General features: G+C 37.5%; 1 protein-coding gene across 1 annotated transcript in view; it reads right to left on the bottom strand.

Moving 5' to 3' along the window:
• Positions 1–1,636: 1,636 nt before the first annotated feature.
• Positions 1,637–16,537, bottom strand: part of TTPA (tocopherol (alpha) transfer protein) — a 15,585-nt gene continuing 684 nt past the window's right edge. The window contains exons 2-6 of the mRNA XM_010582959.1: positions 16,381–16,534; positions 7,970–8,123; positions 6,492–6,685; positions 3,811–3,921; positions 1,637–1,816 (exon numbers count right to left, since the gene is read on the bottom strand). Of these exons, the coding sequence (XP_010581261.1) occupies positions 1,637–1,816; positions 3,811–3,921; positions 6,492–6,685; positions 7,970–8,123; positions 16,381–16,534 (793 nt within the window). The remainder of the gene's footprint in view (positions 1,817–3,810; positions 3,922–6,491; positions 6,686–7,969; positions 8,124–16,380; positions 16,535–16,537) is intronic.

The following is a 16,537-nucleotide window of genomic DNA, read 5'->3' as shown; positions in this document are numbered from 1 at the left end:
TGACCTTACCACAGCGGAAGAAACTACAACCAACAAGTACTCTATGGGCCTTTCATAGATGTTCCTCTTGTTAATAAAGAATAGCCTCCAATGGCTTCTGCAATAATGCAGTATTAATGATAATCTAAAATAAGAAATTTCTGATTTAATAGGACAGTCTCATTTCTCTGCCCTAAGCATATATTAATATAACATCCCAATGTCCTAAAGATTCCAGAATAACTGAAGTTAGCATTTCTAGCTACCCGAGGAACAAAGCATTTGTTACGGATTCCTGGAATGCTTAAATAAATAGTGCTTATGCAAAGACCCCCTGGCTTATTACAAAACAGCATTAAAAATGGGGTAAATGAACTCTAGCAGTTGGTGGACTAACAGATTTTAACAAAAAGCTGAGTGAAAAATAAAATAATGTTTTAGATTATTAAATACTGGGGATTGCAGGGTAATACTGCTATGTAATGTGAGTGATAGCTTTTATACATGCAGTGGTCATATCTGAATTATGTCCCTTAAAAAAAAAAAAATCTGTTTTCAATAAGTATAGACAGATTTTTTTTTTCATTATCCCTACAGAAATAAAGAAGAGGGCTCAACAGAAATTAAAAATCATTCCTTCCAGTGCCCAACAGAAGACACAGACTGGCAAGTTGCCAATTACTTTTCTGAAAATAAAAAGAAGATTCCCAGCATCTCCTATGCTGAGGTCCAAAGTGACCTACAAGCACCCTTAAACCATACAACAGGTATTTCTAAAGTTCACATGCACAAAGGATAATCTACTTCACCCTTCAAAACAAAGAGATACTGCAAACAGCTAAGAACTTGACCTCTGTAGCACTCTACAGTAGCAATTGAATTAAAGATGATCATAATCTCAGTCGCTTATCACTTGTCCGTGGACAGTATCTCTTTGAAGAAAGAAAATCAGGATTTTCAAGGTTGTTTTGACACTCTTACCAGTTGCTCCTTCTGATTCATACTGTCCCTTGAAGAATAGGTACATGGTGTTTCCCCTATTGTCCTCTGGAAGATTACTGTATTAATTAGCACAAAAAGGGAAGCTGCACAAGCAGCACAAAGATTAACACAGATGTCTCACTATTGCTGACTAATTTTCAATTTGACACAAACTAACAAAACAGTCTTTTTTCCTGAGAGTCAATCCAAGAAGCAGCCTCTTTTTACTCCTTGTAAATTAGCCCTGTAGTCATACTTCCAAAATAAACTAGTCTACCCCATTCATGTTCTGTTCTTTTTTGTATTGTATTATTTTGACAAGCCAAGATACAAGAGCTATGCATAAGGTTCTGGACTGCATTATTACAGATGAGTCATCTCCAAAGACTTAACAGGAGCAGTATCAATCCCTGATATCCAACGCAGCATTCAGCTTTTCATCATACAAGTTAATCAATTACAAACAGTATTGCAAATATGCAGAATTCCTTAATCTCTTCAGATGTACATACTGATAGAATCCAGTTAGTATGAAAGTGTAGTCAGTATAATACTCAGTGCCTTGCAAAGACATACTGATTTCATTTACAGTAATTTCAAGTTTACATGAAATATTTTGTATTAAACTTATTTCCACTTCCAGTGTTCAAGAACTGATATAATACTGTTAATAAGGTTATTCCTGGGCAACCAGAGAAATGCTCTGAAGATAATCTGCAGATGCCATTATAAAGTCAGTCCATTCCTTGGCCAGCTCTTCCATGGAGACTTCCTCCCCTCCATATTCCTGGGGGAGAATGCTGACCGGGAAATGTTCAGTCAGACTCTGCACGTAGTTATTTCCATGCATATACACCTAAAACAAAACATGAAAAGAATTTACTTGGGTATGAATGCTAGACTACTGAGTGAAAACACGCAGTAAAGAAACTCGGTGCAAGAACTGCAGCTACCAGCTTGGTTTGACTAAACAAGTGTACTTGTTCATAATGAGCTCCTTAAATGAAGAAGAAAGTACAACATAATTGAGTTTCCCATGGGTGCTCAAACTCTGTCCTGCTCAGTATCTGCAGCTTGATGAAGCATGGGCTACAACCCGAGAACTGCATTTTATGCAGCTGCGAGCACAGGAGCCAAAACTAACTACATGCTTCTTCCACACTGGCTTAGCAACACTGATGAGGGTACACGCTACATCCACACAGCTAAAGTGAGCTAAACCATGAGAAGACTGGGGTTTGGTCTTGTCATGACAGCTATCATGTACTTGCTTTTGAGTCATTTCCAAGAAAAGAACAGTGTTTGGCTCCTGGTCATTACTATCTGGTCCTGCCACATTTATTTAAAAACAACTTTATGTAATACGTATGTAGGTTCAGACAGGTGCCAAGGAGGATATTCAAAACAATCTATATCTCAGTCCCTATGTTTCAGTTCCAACTGAAATTAGATCCTGGACTACTTCTCCACTTTAACCCTTGTAATACTGTACTTTCTGTTCTTCTCTTTTTGCTTCATTGTAGCTATTTTGAAGCCTTGTTCATTAGTTCCAGTCAGACACTTTTATAGGCCTCTTATGAACACTTGACAAGAATTTTCTGCAATTATTATTACACAAAGACTACAAGAATATGCACTCCTGTAGTAGTTGGCTGCCTTTTATCTAACACTTCCTCATCAGAACGTAAAAGAATGAATGAATAGTAATTATTCCTATGAGGGTATGGGGAACTGGCTGAGTTTTTTTTTTCAGGTCATACCTCTAACTAAGCCAGGAGACAAGCCAGTCTGGTTCTATTCCACTCCATGAACTGCAATATCTGGTTTGTTTTCTTTTATGCCTTTACTCTCCATCTACCCTCTTTTCTGCTTTTTGAGTTCTAGCCCAAGATATTCTGAGCTAGATCAGGTGACAGGGGCTTTTTTTCAGAGGTATTAATGTGAGAGAAGTGCCATGGCATCAAGACACTTTTTAGTCATCTTTTGAGAGTGAGGGACTGCACAAGGCTGGCAGAAAGAATCTTGCCTCTCTCCCGTAACAAAATACACATGCTACAAAAAGGGGACTGGCAAATAACAGCTAACAGTGACCAGAAAAATCTGGATCTACTGTCCTGGAGTGCCGTGGCTACTGCAAATGCAGAAGATCCACGTGCTGAGACAAGGAGGCTTCAGAATGGGAATAAAAATAGGCAGGACTGATTATTTTGTACCTTAGTCCTGCTGTTAACACTTCACAGTACTTCCTTTTGTGCCAGCTGAAACCACCAATATTCTTCCTATGCTACAATAAACCAGAATTTTTGGCATGCTTTTGCATCCAAATACAAACAAGGTTTTCGGATTTAAAACTGCAGAACAATTTAAAACAATTAAGGAGCTATTTGGAAAGAAACTTTCAACTTCAGCCTGACCTATGTTTAATGCATAAACGCCTCTGCAGGTCTTTCAGAACTAAAAAGTTGTCATCTTCTAATTCTGTGCAACTTGGAGCATAACATCATTGTTCAGTGACAATTTCTGTCATTTATAGGCAGAGCGCTGGGAGATCCAGGACCTATTTCTTCCTAGTTCTGCAGAAGAACTGTGTGTGACCTCAAGCAAATTATTTAACCTCTCTGTGTCACAGTAGTTTTTATCTTTAGAGCAGTGATAACAGCGACCACTTACAACTCTCACATTATTGATAACTGCCAGCACTTTACAATTAGATTCTGGAGGCCTGAGTGGCACTAACAGACAAAAATGATTTATGCTCTTCAGTGCTCAGGAGTACCAGATCCTAAGGGAAGTGCTACAGATTGTCATGTAAGAGTTTTGCGGCAGAAAAAAATATTTGTGTGCACTCACCCGATCTTTTATTTTTTCAGTGAGAAAAGGCTTAATTAGAGCGAGGACTGGGTGGAAGAATAAAGGCTCATTAATCAAGTGGATACCTCGAACTTTTAGTGGAAAGGAATCCTGTCAACATACATGAAAAACAGTGTAAGAAAAAGAAAATATTATTGAAAACATTCTATTGTTAGGGACAAGTCTGTGAAAACTGTCTAGTCCATAGGCTAGAGAATTACTCCTGACCTTGCCAACCCTGCTCTTTGGAGTGTTCTGAATCTACACTGCCCCAACAACACTTAGAAAAATCCTATCTTGCTTCTCCCATTACAAGGGGGAAAAAAAAAAAATCAGTATGAGGGGAGGCTGACTATTAAAAAAAAAAACAACCAAACAAACAAAACCCTCATCAATTTGCACATAAGCAATGTACACAAAGCTTGTGCTCAACCTTCCTCAGAGGTATAATTTTTCACAACAGAGATTCTGCTGCTGATTTACCAAAAAGCAATCTAGCCTTGTGCTTTCATTGGCAATTCACAGCCTGAAGGATAATATGTAAATATATAAAAATATAAACCATTGAAGCTACTAAATTTAAGTTAAATAAATTGTATTTCTAATTTAGAGACAAGCCTTGAAATTACTGGGAATTTGCCCAAGCCAGAAGTTCAGCTTTACAAGATTACTGTTGTAATGAAAATAAAAATTATATCTGCTATACAGCCTTTATAATATGACATACTTCTACTTGCATTCAAGATTCATTTAGAAGTACCAGACCTTTGAAAGTTAAAAGAAAATATGGCAGTGCTCAAAGACAGCATTACACCATGGGGTAAGTACAGCTTCCATTCATATCCCACCTGATACTACCTCTGCAACCAGAGGTTTTATGCTTACAAAAATGGTACTTCTCACTAACACTTCTCCCCACTAGTACAGTAGCTCTTCTCACATTATTGTTTCATGCACTTTTCTACGGATAAAAAAAACCCAAACCCCACACATTTCTTAAGTACAACTCCCTTTAGATTTTAATGTATGATAGAGACCTTAAAACTACCAGATTATAGGTTTACTGCATGTTATTATGTGTTATTGTATACTTAAAGTCTACTATCATGTTTTTCACAAAGCAGTTTGGGTTTGCCTCAGGTAGCAGATTTTTCAAGCTAATGTCACTTACTAATCTTACTATGCTTTCCATTCCTCAGTACATATTTTCTTTCTCTTCTGTTTCTTTATAGAGGATAGTAATTTGCAAGACACATCTCTTAAGGAAAACACAGGGTTAAAACTAAGGTTCGTTAATTTTTACTTACAAGCATATTGAACAACACTAAGACAATCTCTGGGTGAAATATATGAACCCAGTTATAGTGATGAAAGAAATCTGAAAAAAATGAGTTAAACTTTTTTCTCTTCTTCAAAAAGAACACTGGAAACACAATAATTTTTTCTGTCTTTTTTTCAATAGCTATAATGAACGTCTAGAAGCTTGAAAAGCTTGCAACAAATCTGAAATAGGTCAAGATGGAAACATCACATACAAAGAATTTCCTGGTCTGAGATAATGGACTGAAACCTTTAGACATAATTGCAAATCATATTCTACTTCCTTTCTGCTCTATTTCAAGGGTAAAAAATTACCAGCAATTTGTTTACTACCTCAGAAATCAACTGAAACACTGTCACTAGTCCTGTTCTCATGAGATCTGGCCCAGGATCGTATGAACATGAAGAGTTCTTATTCTAGATGTGAAAAGTTGGGAATACCTGCTGGTTTCACTGAAGTTTTACAGCAGATATCAAAACGGAAGAGCAGCTGACATTCTGATGATATTAGTTCAATGACTAAGCTTTGACTGAACCTCAGATATGCACCTTACCAAATCAGAACAAGAGATTATCTTCCTGGCTCATTTCCACATCACAGCCTAGCAGCTTTTTTATTACTGACTTTCAAACTAACTTCTGAAGGAAAATGGGATTATAGGACTACACTGTCAATTCTCTGTCCCGTTCTTTTTTTCTTTCATTCTTTTTTTTCCCCTCTCAAATCCATTGGCAAAGTTCAACCGAGTTTGACAGAATAGAACAAGTCTTAAATACAGTAAAGTTCCTACAAGTTTTGTGAAAAATACAAGGTGAGGCAGCAGTGAGTTGCTCATGTTGGGGAGCAAAAAGCAAGCAGAACATAAACATTATGCAGTCTGTTGGTAGCAGATGGAAGATCACGTAGCATCATCCATACTGGTAACAAGTTAGTACTGTCTTGCCCTTAACTACTCTTAGCACATGCTATTTCTCACCTTCTCTGAGTCTCAGGGAAAAAAACTTTGAATGTTGAGTTAATGCACAAGAGCATGGAAGAGAAGAGATGAAATGGGGTAACGAACACAAATCCTTACAAAACTGGGCTTCATCTGCTCTTACACTCATGAAATTTTTGTGTCGTACCAGGCTGGTGGAGTTCTTATAAAACATCAGAGGTTAAAGGGCATTTAGTGCTATACAAGAACATACTTTAAGTCAAATCAAGCACAACCTATGACTTAATGGATTTAAGATTTTGTTCTTTAAAGCTGTATAGACTCAAAGAAGGACTACGGAAGGAAAATTTACTATAGCTTAGAACAGATGAAAAATTGGGAGTTATAACAATGAAGCAGCATAAAGCAGTATGTCATACTTACTGTGAGAACACCAGCAATTTTCTTGGCCACTGCTGGACTGATTTGAAATGCATGAGCAAATCGCCACCCTTGAAGATCAAAGATAGCCTTGACTCCATTCCGCTGAGTCTCAACCTCCTTTACAATGAGTTCAGATGTGATGAGACTTACACGAAACACATCATATGCTGTAAATAACTTGGGATCCCATTGTCCTGAAGAGTAAATAGATTTATTTGTGCATTACCACAAGAATACCACGTACACCTGTACTTTTGTCTGCTACTGCTTCTAATGTCCTTCTCAGGAACAAGAAGTAACCAGCAGTATCAAAGATCCTGAAATAAACCAATTTGCCAGTACAGAAGTTATTTTGTGTGTCTGCTCTGTCACTCATCTTTTATACTCTTTTTGTAGATGGTACCACCTAATGGTAGACGGTTGTAGATGCCACCTAATGTAGTATGTCCAACCTATGTCCATAGCCTCCAGTACAAGGTTTTGACAGGAACAGCTTAATTCACTAACAGTCATGCTAGCAGAAACTACACATCACCAATCCAATCAATTCATATAATTTTTCTTCAATATAGTAATTCTGCCAAGATTCAGTGAATCTCACTTGTTTTTCTGAGGCCTGAGCAAGGAATTGCACGGGATGAGCCTTAACACTAGATGAAAGCTTCAGAGAGCACAACTTTCTACTAGATCAACTGATAATAAAACAGTTCTTTGAAAGTTGGCAAAAATAATGTCTCTGTCCAAAACAAGAACAAAGAAATACGGTAACACATGATCATTTAACTACATCTTTTTTTTAAAAGACTTTTGGGAGTGCATCAAACAAACCAAGGATCTTCAGATTGGTGTTAGATAGGGCTCTTTGGCTACGTGTAAACAGTGAAAACCCAGAGAACCTCTCATCCGTATCTAAACCAAACATTGGTATGTGACTAGGTGTACACATTTTTTTCTGTTCTCTCTCCCTGCTCTGTGCTGCATCTGCACAAGTACCAGAGTCGTAGCACAGCTTTGAAAATTTGCATGGAAACAAATAATTGTTGGGACACTCACACCCAAATAACCACATATTCTTACAAGTTTTAGGCTTTTAAGCTTAAGACTTCTTTTGAGGCAGACAAGAATTCCACTAAAAAGGAAATAAGTTCTTTATAAAGGATTGTACAGCCTTAGCCATACCAGTATACAAGTCAAATCATGTAACTGTTACAGCTCAATAAACTCACTTTTATATTAATGTAAAGGTATTTCTGACAGGGAACATAAATATGTTACCTTTCTAGTTAAGACATTCTGATATTATCTAATTGTATCAACGCCTGGTGTTGCATTCATAAAATACTTCTATTTTGCTGCTGAAATTGTGATAATTAAAAAAAACCCACAAAACAAAACAATAAAAAAAACACCCAAACCAAAACAAAAACATCAATGCCACAGCCAGGTGTGAAACAGGTCCAAGGAATTTTGTCACTCACCAATTCTATATATTAGGACTTTGCTTCCATGTGGGTCCCTTGATCTCAGGACTCCATGATAGCCAGCATGCAAAAGACCAAGAATAGAAGATGGTTGTAAATCTGCACTTATTTCTGGGCATTCAATTCTCCACTTCTGGTAATTCTTCAATAACTGGAAAAAATAAATGTGGATGTCAGGTAAGCATCAGGTATTACATCAAGAGCACAGTTAAAAATAAGTTTTCAACATGTGGTTACTGTCAGAGGTTTAATTAATTAAATTAGCTATCATTTCATTGTGTATTTTAAGCAAATCACTCCTAGAAGCAGAAGGTTGGTATACTGTATCAAGTAAGTGAGTTACAATGAATTAAATTCTGTCAAATTGTTAATGGACTGCAATTGTCATTTTCTATCAGAAGAGAAAATTGGAGTGTGTAGAAAAAGCCTGTAGTTTCTATGTAAAATACATCTAAACCCCAGTTTTCTTATTCAGGTTACATTTAGGGTTATTCAGTTTGATACTGCATCAGATTCATTCAGGTTTTGTTGAATTTACACATGCAAAATTTTAGAGGAACATTCCGATTTACCCACCCACCCTCCCCCTCCACAAAGTATGGGCCCATTTTGTACACACAGTCATTAATAATTTTTGTTTACTATTTGAGAAAGACATGATCATCAGCATGTCTGAAGAATATTTTCAAAGTCCCTCCTACCCCTCTGAAATGGCAGAAAATAACAATGTAGTGGGTCCACTACCCATTAGACAATTTCCCTCCTCCAGTGTGGAAATAATGAGAACCTGTTCTGCTAAAACAGAGACCCTGTCCATTATCAGGGACATGATCACCCTGATTCCTAAGGCTGGAAGGCAGCATCATAAACTAGTATGGCTAAGGAACAGGAAGGGCCGTGTGTTGAAAGACTATGGCCTAACTGTAAGGAAGAGTTAATTAAAGGTGTTCTTTTCTGAGGTAACATCTATGTAGAGGACTTACAGGTGATACTGTGAAAGGTCATCTTAGAGATGGATCATGAAAAATTAAGTTGGTGATGCAGTAGTTCTAATTTCCAAGTCTAATTACTTTTTCTCCTTTAATATTAATTAAGTGGTAGTGGAGAAAATGGACTACTATGCTCTGCAACTAAAATTGATTTAAGACATTTTGCATAGGTAAGCGGGAAGCTGTGCAAGACTACCTTCTAAAAAGCTTCCTCTCAATTTATCAACTAAATTCTGCCTCTGCTGTATCACCCATGCTAATTCTCTAGCACTGAGTTTGAAGGGTAGAGGGATAGCTCTGGCAAGTAATTTAGATTTGGTATTGCAATTTCCTAAATAGCTACAGTTTAGACTTCTAACCTGAGACCTTCAAAGGAGCTAAGAGAATCAGAATTTTTCAATATCTTGTTTCCAACAAACTGAAATGTAGGTTTAAATCTTAAAGGTAGAACACACAGGCTAGCCTTTCAAATTGTTACTATATTTCATCAAACAGGAAATAACCATCTGATCCTCAGCACAGTTTCACAGATTAAACATGGTCACCACAATGAAAGCATTGACCAACAGTCTTTTACTTCTGATAATCTGTATTAACAGAAATTAATTTTTATTAATTTCTCAATTACTCCCCATTTCGCAACAGAGGCATTAGAGTTAAAAGAACTGACAACTCCAACTAATAAAACATAAACTTAAATAGATACAGGAAATTTGTAATTTATGCAAGAATCATTTATTCACCATCTTCATAGAAAGAATGGTCAGAAGGAACCTCAGTGGATACTGAATTCATCCTTTGGAACCATCACAGCATCAGCTATGCTGATGCTTACCTACAAACTCTTAAAGAGTGAAACCTGAGACTCACCCATATCATGCTTATGTTAGATAATTGGTCTTATTTCTTACCCTTCCCTCTACTTTCAAGTTTCTTGTATCATTTTACATAAAATATAAACTTTTTCTTCAGCTTAAGGCTTTTCTCCTCAGATTAAGGTCTTGAATTATTTTGAAGGTGTCTCAAACAAATTGTCATGAGGAAACTGTTTATAAGGCACTACAGTTTGTCAGCAGAATTTACTTACAAATACAAGGTATACTGATCAGAAATTGTCTATATCCTTCATGGAAAGAGCACCTATAAATATGTATTTATAGGTACAAAAATGAAAAAGTTCATCTGCCACACTGGAATCCAATTTGATTTGGTAATGAGGAAGTTGGTAAAAGCCTCATCCTAAATCATACACCATAGAAACAAACATTTATCCATTAGGAGAATTTTACTAGAAGCCTTTTGATTGCATTAAATCAGTTTGTCTATGACAACTTAAAACCAAACAAATAAAAAAAGGGGGGGGGGGGTGTGACGTAGGGAAAATAAGTTAATTTGTGGAATAGAAATTCACTATGATTTCAAAAATAGTCCTGATTAGGTACTCTGATTATCTCACTCTGTTAGTACTTGACTCTCTACAAAGGGCACTGTTTGAGCAATCCTAACGGCTTTGTGCCAACCAGACAGCACTGTCAACATATTATGTTCTTTTCCTCGGTCTTTCCAATACAAACACTTAAACAGCAGCAAAATACAAAACCACCCTCAAAACAACTATGCAACAATCTCTAGCTTTATAATTTCTTGCTTTGCTTCTAAAATCTGTTGTACCACAACTTAATGAACCTAAGTAACAAATACATAAATATTTTAAACAGCTCTTTGAAGAGCTGCCTGCCAAAACCAAGATGAGAATAAAAATGATACATTCATTCAATCCCCTAAATAATCCTATCCTGTCAGTATAGTTAGTTTCTTATTTTCATGAATATTTCCATTTTCCAAGTTGGAAATGGCAAACGTTTAAGTTCTGGACCTTGGGAGAAAGGAAATGGTGTTCACAGCTTGTGACATACTCAAGATCCTTAGGAAAGACATGATTTACCTAACTGGTGAGTCCATAAAGGAGTAAGTAGGTGGTTGGAATACTTCCGACACCTTCCATGACATGGGCAAGTGGTACACCTTTTTACATAGACACATAACATGGCTAAGCTCCAAATGTACTTCTCTTGGCCAGAAAACCATGAATGCTGAAGAGTTCTCAGATTTTGAAAACCATCTGATCTAATCAGCTGAAATAATTTAGAGCTGAAGGTTAGTGTTAGATAATCTTCCATAACATCTATAGCTAGTTTTGGGACATCTTCTGTACATTTTTACTTATGGAAACAATCCCTTTCCTAGGAGCTGGACATACTCAAGTCAGACAGAGCTACTTACATGAGTAATCCTCAAACATATAGAAGAATTAAAAAACTACCAGTGGGTACTTACTATTTTACTTTATTTTAAAAATTTCTAGTTTAACAGTGTTTAAACACAGAAATTCACATAGAATATTTGAAAAACATGAATTTTTTTTTTCAATAAAGACAGCAAGGAGAAACATAAATATTACATATAATAAAGTCTGGGGGTAGACAATGAAGTAACCTAATATCAGGAAAAACAGGAGCATTCATTACCTTGTATAAAAAATAGCTCATGCACTTTGAACACAAGAAAACATCTCAATGTATAATTATCTGTGTTTACAAACTGAATAACCTACTTAGCATCTGCTCAGCGTCTGAAAATAGATGCAAGATAACTTGATAAATAGGAAAAGCTGGATGAAAACCTCCAGTGTCTGGAGTTAAGCATTAGTTAAGAGGGTTTCTTCCTCAGGTCTGTTGGGGATGGTTCCAGATTTCTGAACATCAAAAATGATAAAGTTACTGATTAATCCATGATTCATGTGCTACAAAACAACAAAAAAATGAACTTAGTACTTTACTTAGAATTAAAAGAACCAAACACACCGTGCTTCTTACAGAAACCAATGTATTTGTATATGTAAATTAATTATGTTTTTTCTTTATTAATAACAATTTATTCATATTAACAAGGATGCTAGACAGAATTAGGCCTCTACTGTGTCAGCAGTTGTACGAACTTGTGCGATGTTTAGGGAGAAAAAAGTTTTCTATTGGCAATCTTTGATGGAGAAACCAACAGCTCAAATTTAGAGTATAAGCACACACACACATATGTATATACACACACCTTTATGCATATATATTTTATATGTATTTTTATATGTGTATATAGCAACACACAGAATTTAAACATATGGTATACACAAAGAATTTAAAATATTTTTATAGAAGCATAGAACTTTCCCAATTCCATATGCATTACCCTCTTTGCCACTTGGGAAAAGACTGGCACATGCGTAATTTGAGACATTTGGCTCCGCACAAAGGGAAGACTGGCTGACTGATTTGTGTTTCCTCAACAGTCAGGCCAGAGAGCCTAACAGGGGCTCTTCCGTCCTTTTTGAGGAATCCCTCTGTATTGATGGAAGTTACTGCCAAGTAACTGATTTAAACTTGGTATTTGTATTTGAACGATGTGAAGATGCTCAGAGATAATGCCTGAGACTCAGCAATATGTTTGACACTATAGAAAACAATCCTTCTTGTACATCATAGTTATTCTAAGCAACTTATTTGCAGTACAACATACTAGGAAGTCTTAATTCCGCCATAAGTCAAATGCAGAGCAAAGACAAAGTCTGGCTATATACCTTTGTATCAACCAGAACTCCTGAAAGTATCCTAGAGATTTAGACAGTTTTGAGTGCCATAAAAACAATGCTTACAAAATTCTAAGTGGTATGTTATGAAAACATCTCTTAGCATAGAGTTTCAATGTTGCATTTTTAGTGAATTTAAAGATTTTCATTCTTTTCACCAGAGTATAATCTATTTCAAGTACAAAAAGACAGTATCCCCAAGTCAATAAGAATTAGCCTTATACAAGAGTTGTGGGATGCAAAAAGATTTATGGAGGAAAGGAGATGCTAGTTCTCCAGATTTCACATATCACTACTGAATCCGGGTGACAGTAGTTTTGATCACAATGAATTCAAACATAGATACATAGCTGGTACATTAAAAAAGGGATATATAAACCCATTGCTTTAGCAGAATTAATGGGGGCCCGTAACCCCACTTCTCAGTTTAGAACATATATAGTAGGTAGGTGGATCTGTACAAATTAATGAGCAAACAACATGCTTAGCTCAGGTATGAATTTATATGCAGACTGAAATCTTTTGCAGCATTATCATTTCATCCATACCTGTATCTCTAACAGGAATTACAAAGGCACAAGAGATGCTGTAATGATATAACACTGTTCCTTCCGAGCGTGAATTTTGGTAGGTAGGTGTCCTGGTTTCAGCTGGGATAGAGTTAATTGTCTTCCTAGTAGCTGGTACAGTGCTATGTTTTGAGTTCAGTGTGAGAAGAATGTTGATAACCCACTGATGTTTTCAGTTGTTGCTAAGTAGTGTTTAGTGTAAAGTCAAGGATTTTTCAGCTTCTCATGCTCAGCCAGCAAGAAGGCTGGAGGGGCACAAGAAGTTGGGAGGGGACGCAGCCAGGGCAGCTGACCCAAACTGGCCAAAGGGGTATTCCATACCATGTGATGTCATGTCTAGTATATAAACGGGGGGGAGTGGGGCTGGGGGGATCGCTGCTCAGGGCCTAACTGGGTGTTGGTTGACAGGTGGTGAGCAATTGCATTGTGCATCACTTGTATATTCCAATCCTTTTATTATTACTATTGTCCTTTTATTAGCATTACCATTATCATTATTAGTTTCTTCTTTTCTGTTCTATTAAACTGTTCTTACCTCAACCCACGAGTTTACTTTTTTCTTCCCGATTCTCTTCCCCATCCCCCTGGGTGGGGGAGTGAGTAAGCAGCTGTGTGGTACTTAGTTGCTGGCTGGGGTTAAACCATAACAGTAGGGCAGTATTACCTAGAAGTCTCACGGGACAAGAAAATTTCTTATTTACCTATGGAAGGTTTGTTGTGGTGTTTGACAGTCATTGCTAGCCTGTATCAAAGGACTTTGTGTTCATTCCTAGACACAAATCTCTGCCAGTATTTCATGTAGCCTGACTTAACACTTTCCTACCAACAACATTCATGCATTTGAAAACCTTTCGTGGAAGCTATCTGCTTAACTTCATCTCCTCTTCTTGAGCTTGTACTTAAGCGGTTCGGGTTCATGCATACATCTCCAACCACTTTCTAAGATAAGCCATTGGGCCAAGACTAATCCTTCCTGTGATTCAAAATGCAGAAGATGAATTCTCTTCTAACTTGAGAATAGTCTGTTACTAAGCTTAATTGAATAATCATTGGCTTTAAAAAATACAGACAGTTCTAGCTCTTCAAGTTCTTCAATTCCAGCTCCCTGTTTCAGTGGTGGATTTCCTTCTAGCATGACACGTATCGATAAATCAGTACTTGAAAGCAAGTTTGGAATTGCCAGTAGAAAAGTGTAAAAGATTGCTGTTGGAATGAGGCATCATAAAAGATTCACAAACAGAATGTCTTGCCACAATCTACCCAAATATTCTTTTCTGAAGCATTTCCAAATGTTGATAAACTGAAATCAGATAAATCTGTGTCAAATATTAACCAGGGATGCATCAATACACAGTCTGGTCAGTTGCCAGACTCTTGATTCATATTTAAGGCTAAGTATAAGCCCATACTAAGAAAGATGCTTGACAAGAGCTTGAAGATCTCCAGTTATAAACATTGACTGAGCCACAAACTTTGATTACCCCTTAGCTGCTCTGCAAGTATTACGCAGTAGTACACAGGAGCCCAGTGGGCAAAAAGGGACCGTATCAGCCTGAACTCCAATCTGAAAGGCAACATCAAACCAGGAGAGGAGGGAGCAGCCACTGTCTGGACTGATGGCAGGAGGGCTCTGTCTAGGATGAATTATTAACATAACTTCTGCATGAGGTCAGACTTGGGTTAGGTGAACATACATCTTATGACCACCGCAGATTTTTGCACAATAATTCTCTTGGGCTTTAATATAGCAATTGCAGATAAACACATTCCTTAAAAAAAAAGTACTTATTTCCTTCTTCCCATGCTATAAGAGAAGTAACCTAGAAATTAGTATCACCTGGTACATGGAAGATTAAGTACAAGTAGCTACAGCATTGGGAGACCTGAAATTCTAGATGGAAAGATTAAACACAGGTGGTTTTTGAACATCAGAATCCCTTAGTTCAAAGAAGGGTCCAAACAAGAAATGTGGAAACTTAGAAGCCTGTAGAGACTCAGAAATTCTGAAAAGATTCTAAAAAGACTTAGCTTTTCCAAAATAGGTCCCCAGCCCTAGAGGGCCAAATCTCAAGAAGAATATAAGAAATTTGCTACTTCGTAGACTCCATCTCTAAACCTAGCTTTCATTCCTCACTCTTGAAGATTAGTTCTACCTACAAGACATCTCACAATTAATCACAAGAAAGCGCAGAAACATATGGGCCAAATTCTGAAGTGCCACTGTCCTGTCTACGGGATTATCAGTAACAACCAATTGCAATGCAATTAGGAATGCATATTTAGGAGCACATACTGTCTTCATTAAGCCCTACTTTTTGGAACCAAGGAATACAGGAAAACAAAATGGCTTTTGCTGGAAAAGCAAAAAAAGGCACAGTTCTACAATTGTTAGCACATGTCTGATATAAACAGTCTTAGGAACTTCAAGCAAAAGTAAGATCCGTAGATATCCAAAGGAATCTGGCTTGACTTGCTGCTACTTCTGCTGAGGAGGAAAGGTTTAAACCTATGGTGCAAGTCTTATGAACCAAATGAAAAGAACACAAAATACCATTTTTAAAGCTATTTGTGATTAAGGGTTCAATTTAATTTGTCACATTCTTGTTTAGCTACCCTGATCCTGCAATATATCCATATGCAAACAATCTTCTCTTATGGTAAGTAAACTTAGAAAATCTACAGTGCAGAGAAGTCAGAAACTAGAAGGTGAGGTCTGTTGGGCAACGCTGTCTCATGAGCATCAAATTCCAATAAAACACAGTTTCCAGTTAGTACAAGTGAATGACCGCTTTTGCCCTGGGAAGATTTGGAAATACTTTCTGTTCAGAAGGGTTAGTGGCTGTCAATCTTTCTGAAACAAAAGAAACAACTGATAACAATTTGTACTTTTTGGTATTGAAAAAACGCACGCGCTGTCTGTAAGGCAAAGAGCCACACAAACAGCCGGGAAAGTACCAAAACTCACCAAAGCCCGAAAGGAGCGTTGTGAATGACTGAACTCCGAGAAGTTTTTACTCATAGCTTTATGTTAGAGTAACTCTAAGTCTGTAGGGAAACTAGTGTCACTACTAGCAGCTAGTAACCCGAGCCTGATAAGCATGATAAGGCTGTCCGCCGTTTCCTGCTGGGAGTTGTGACCTTACCACGCTTACCGTAACCTCCACCTTTCGCGACTGTACCGCCCTCACCGCAACCTTGCTGCTACCTCACCCAGGCTGCACAAAGCCAGCCACAATACCGTACGTCTACACGGCGCCACGCTGAAGACACGCGTGACAAGCCGTTAGTGACACCCTGCAACTCGCCGCCCGGCCTGCGCCGACCCAGCCAGCGCGGCTCGCCCACCCGCGACCGCAGCCCCGGGCTC

The sequence above is a fragment of the Haliaeetus leucocephalus genome, unplaced genomic scaffold (genome assembly GCF_000737465.1).
Source record: "Haliaeetus leucocephalus isolate CR32 unplaced genomic scaffold, Haliaeetus_leucocephalus-4.0 Scaffold858, whole genome shotgun sequence".
Taxonomy (NCBI): domain Eukaryota; kingdom Metazoa; phylum Chordata; class Aves; order Accipitriformes; family Accipitridae; genus Haliaeetus; species Haliaeetus leucocephalus.
Note: the sequence above shows the minus strand (reverse complement) of the source record. Positions and strands in the feature narration are given on the sequence as shown.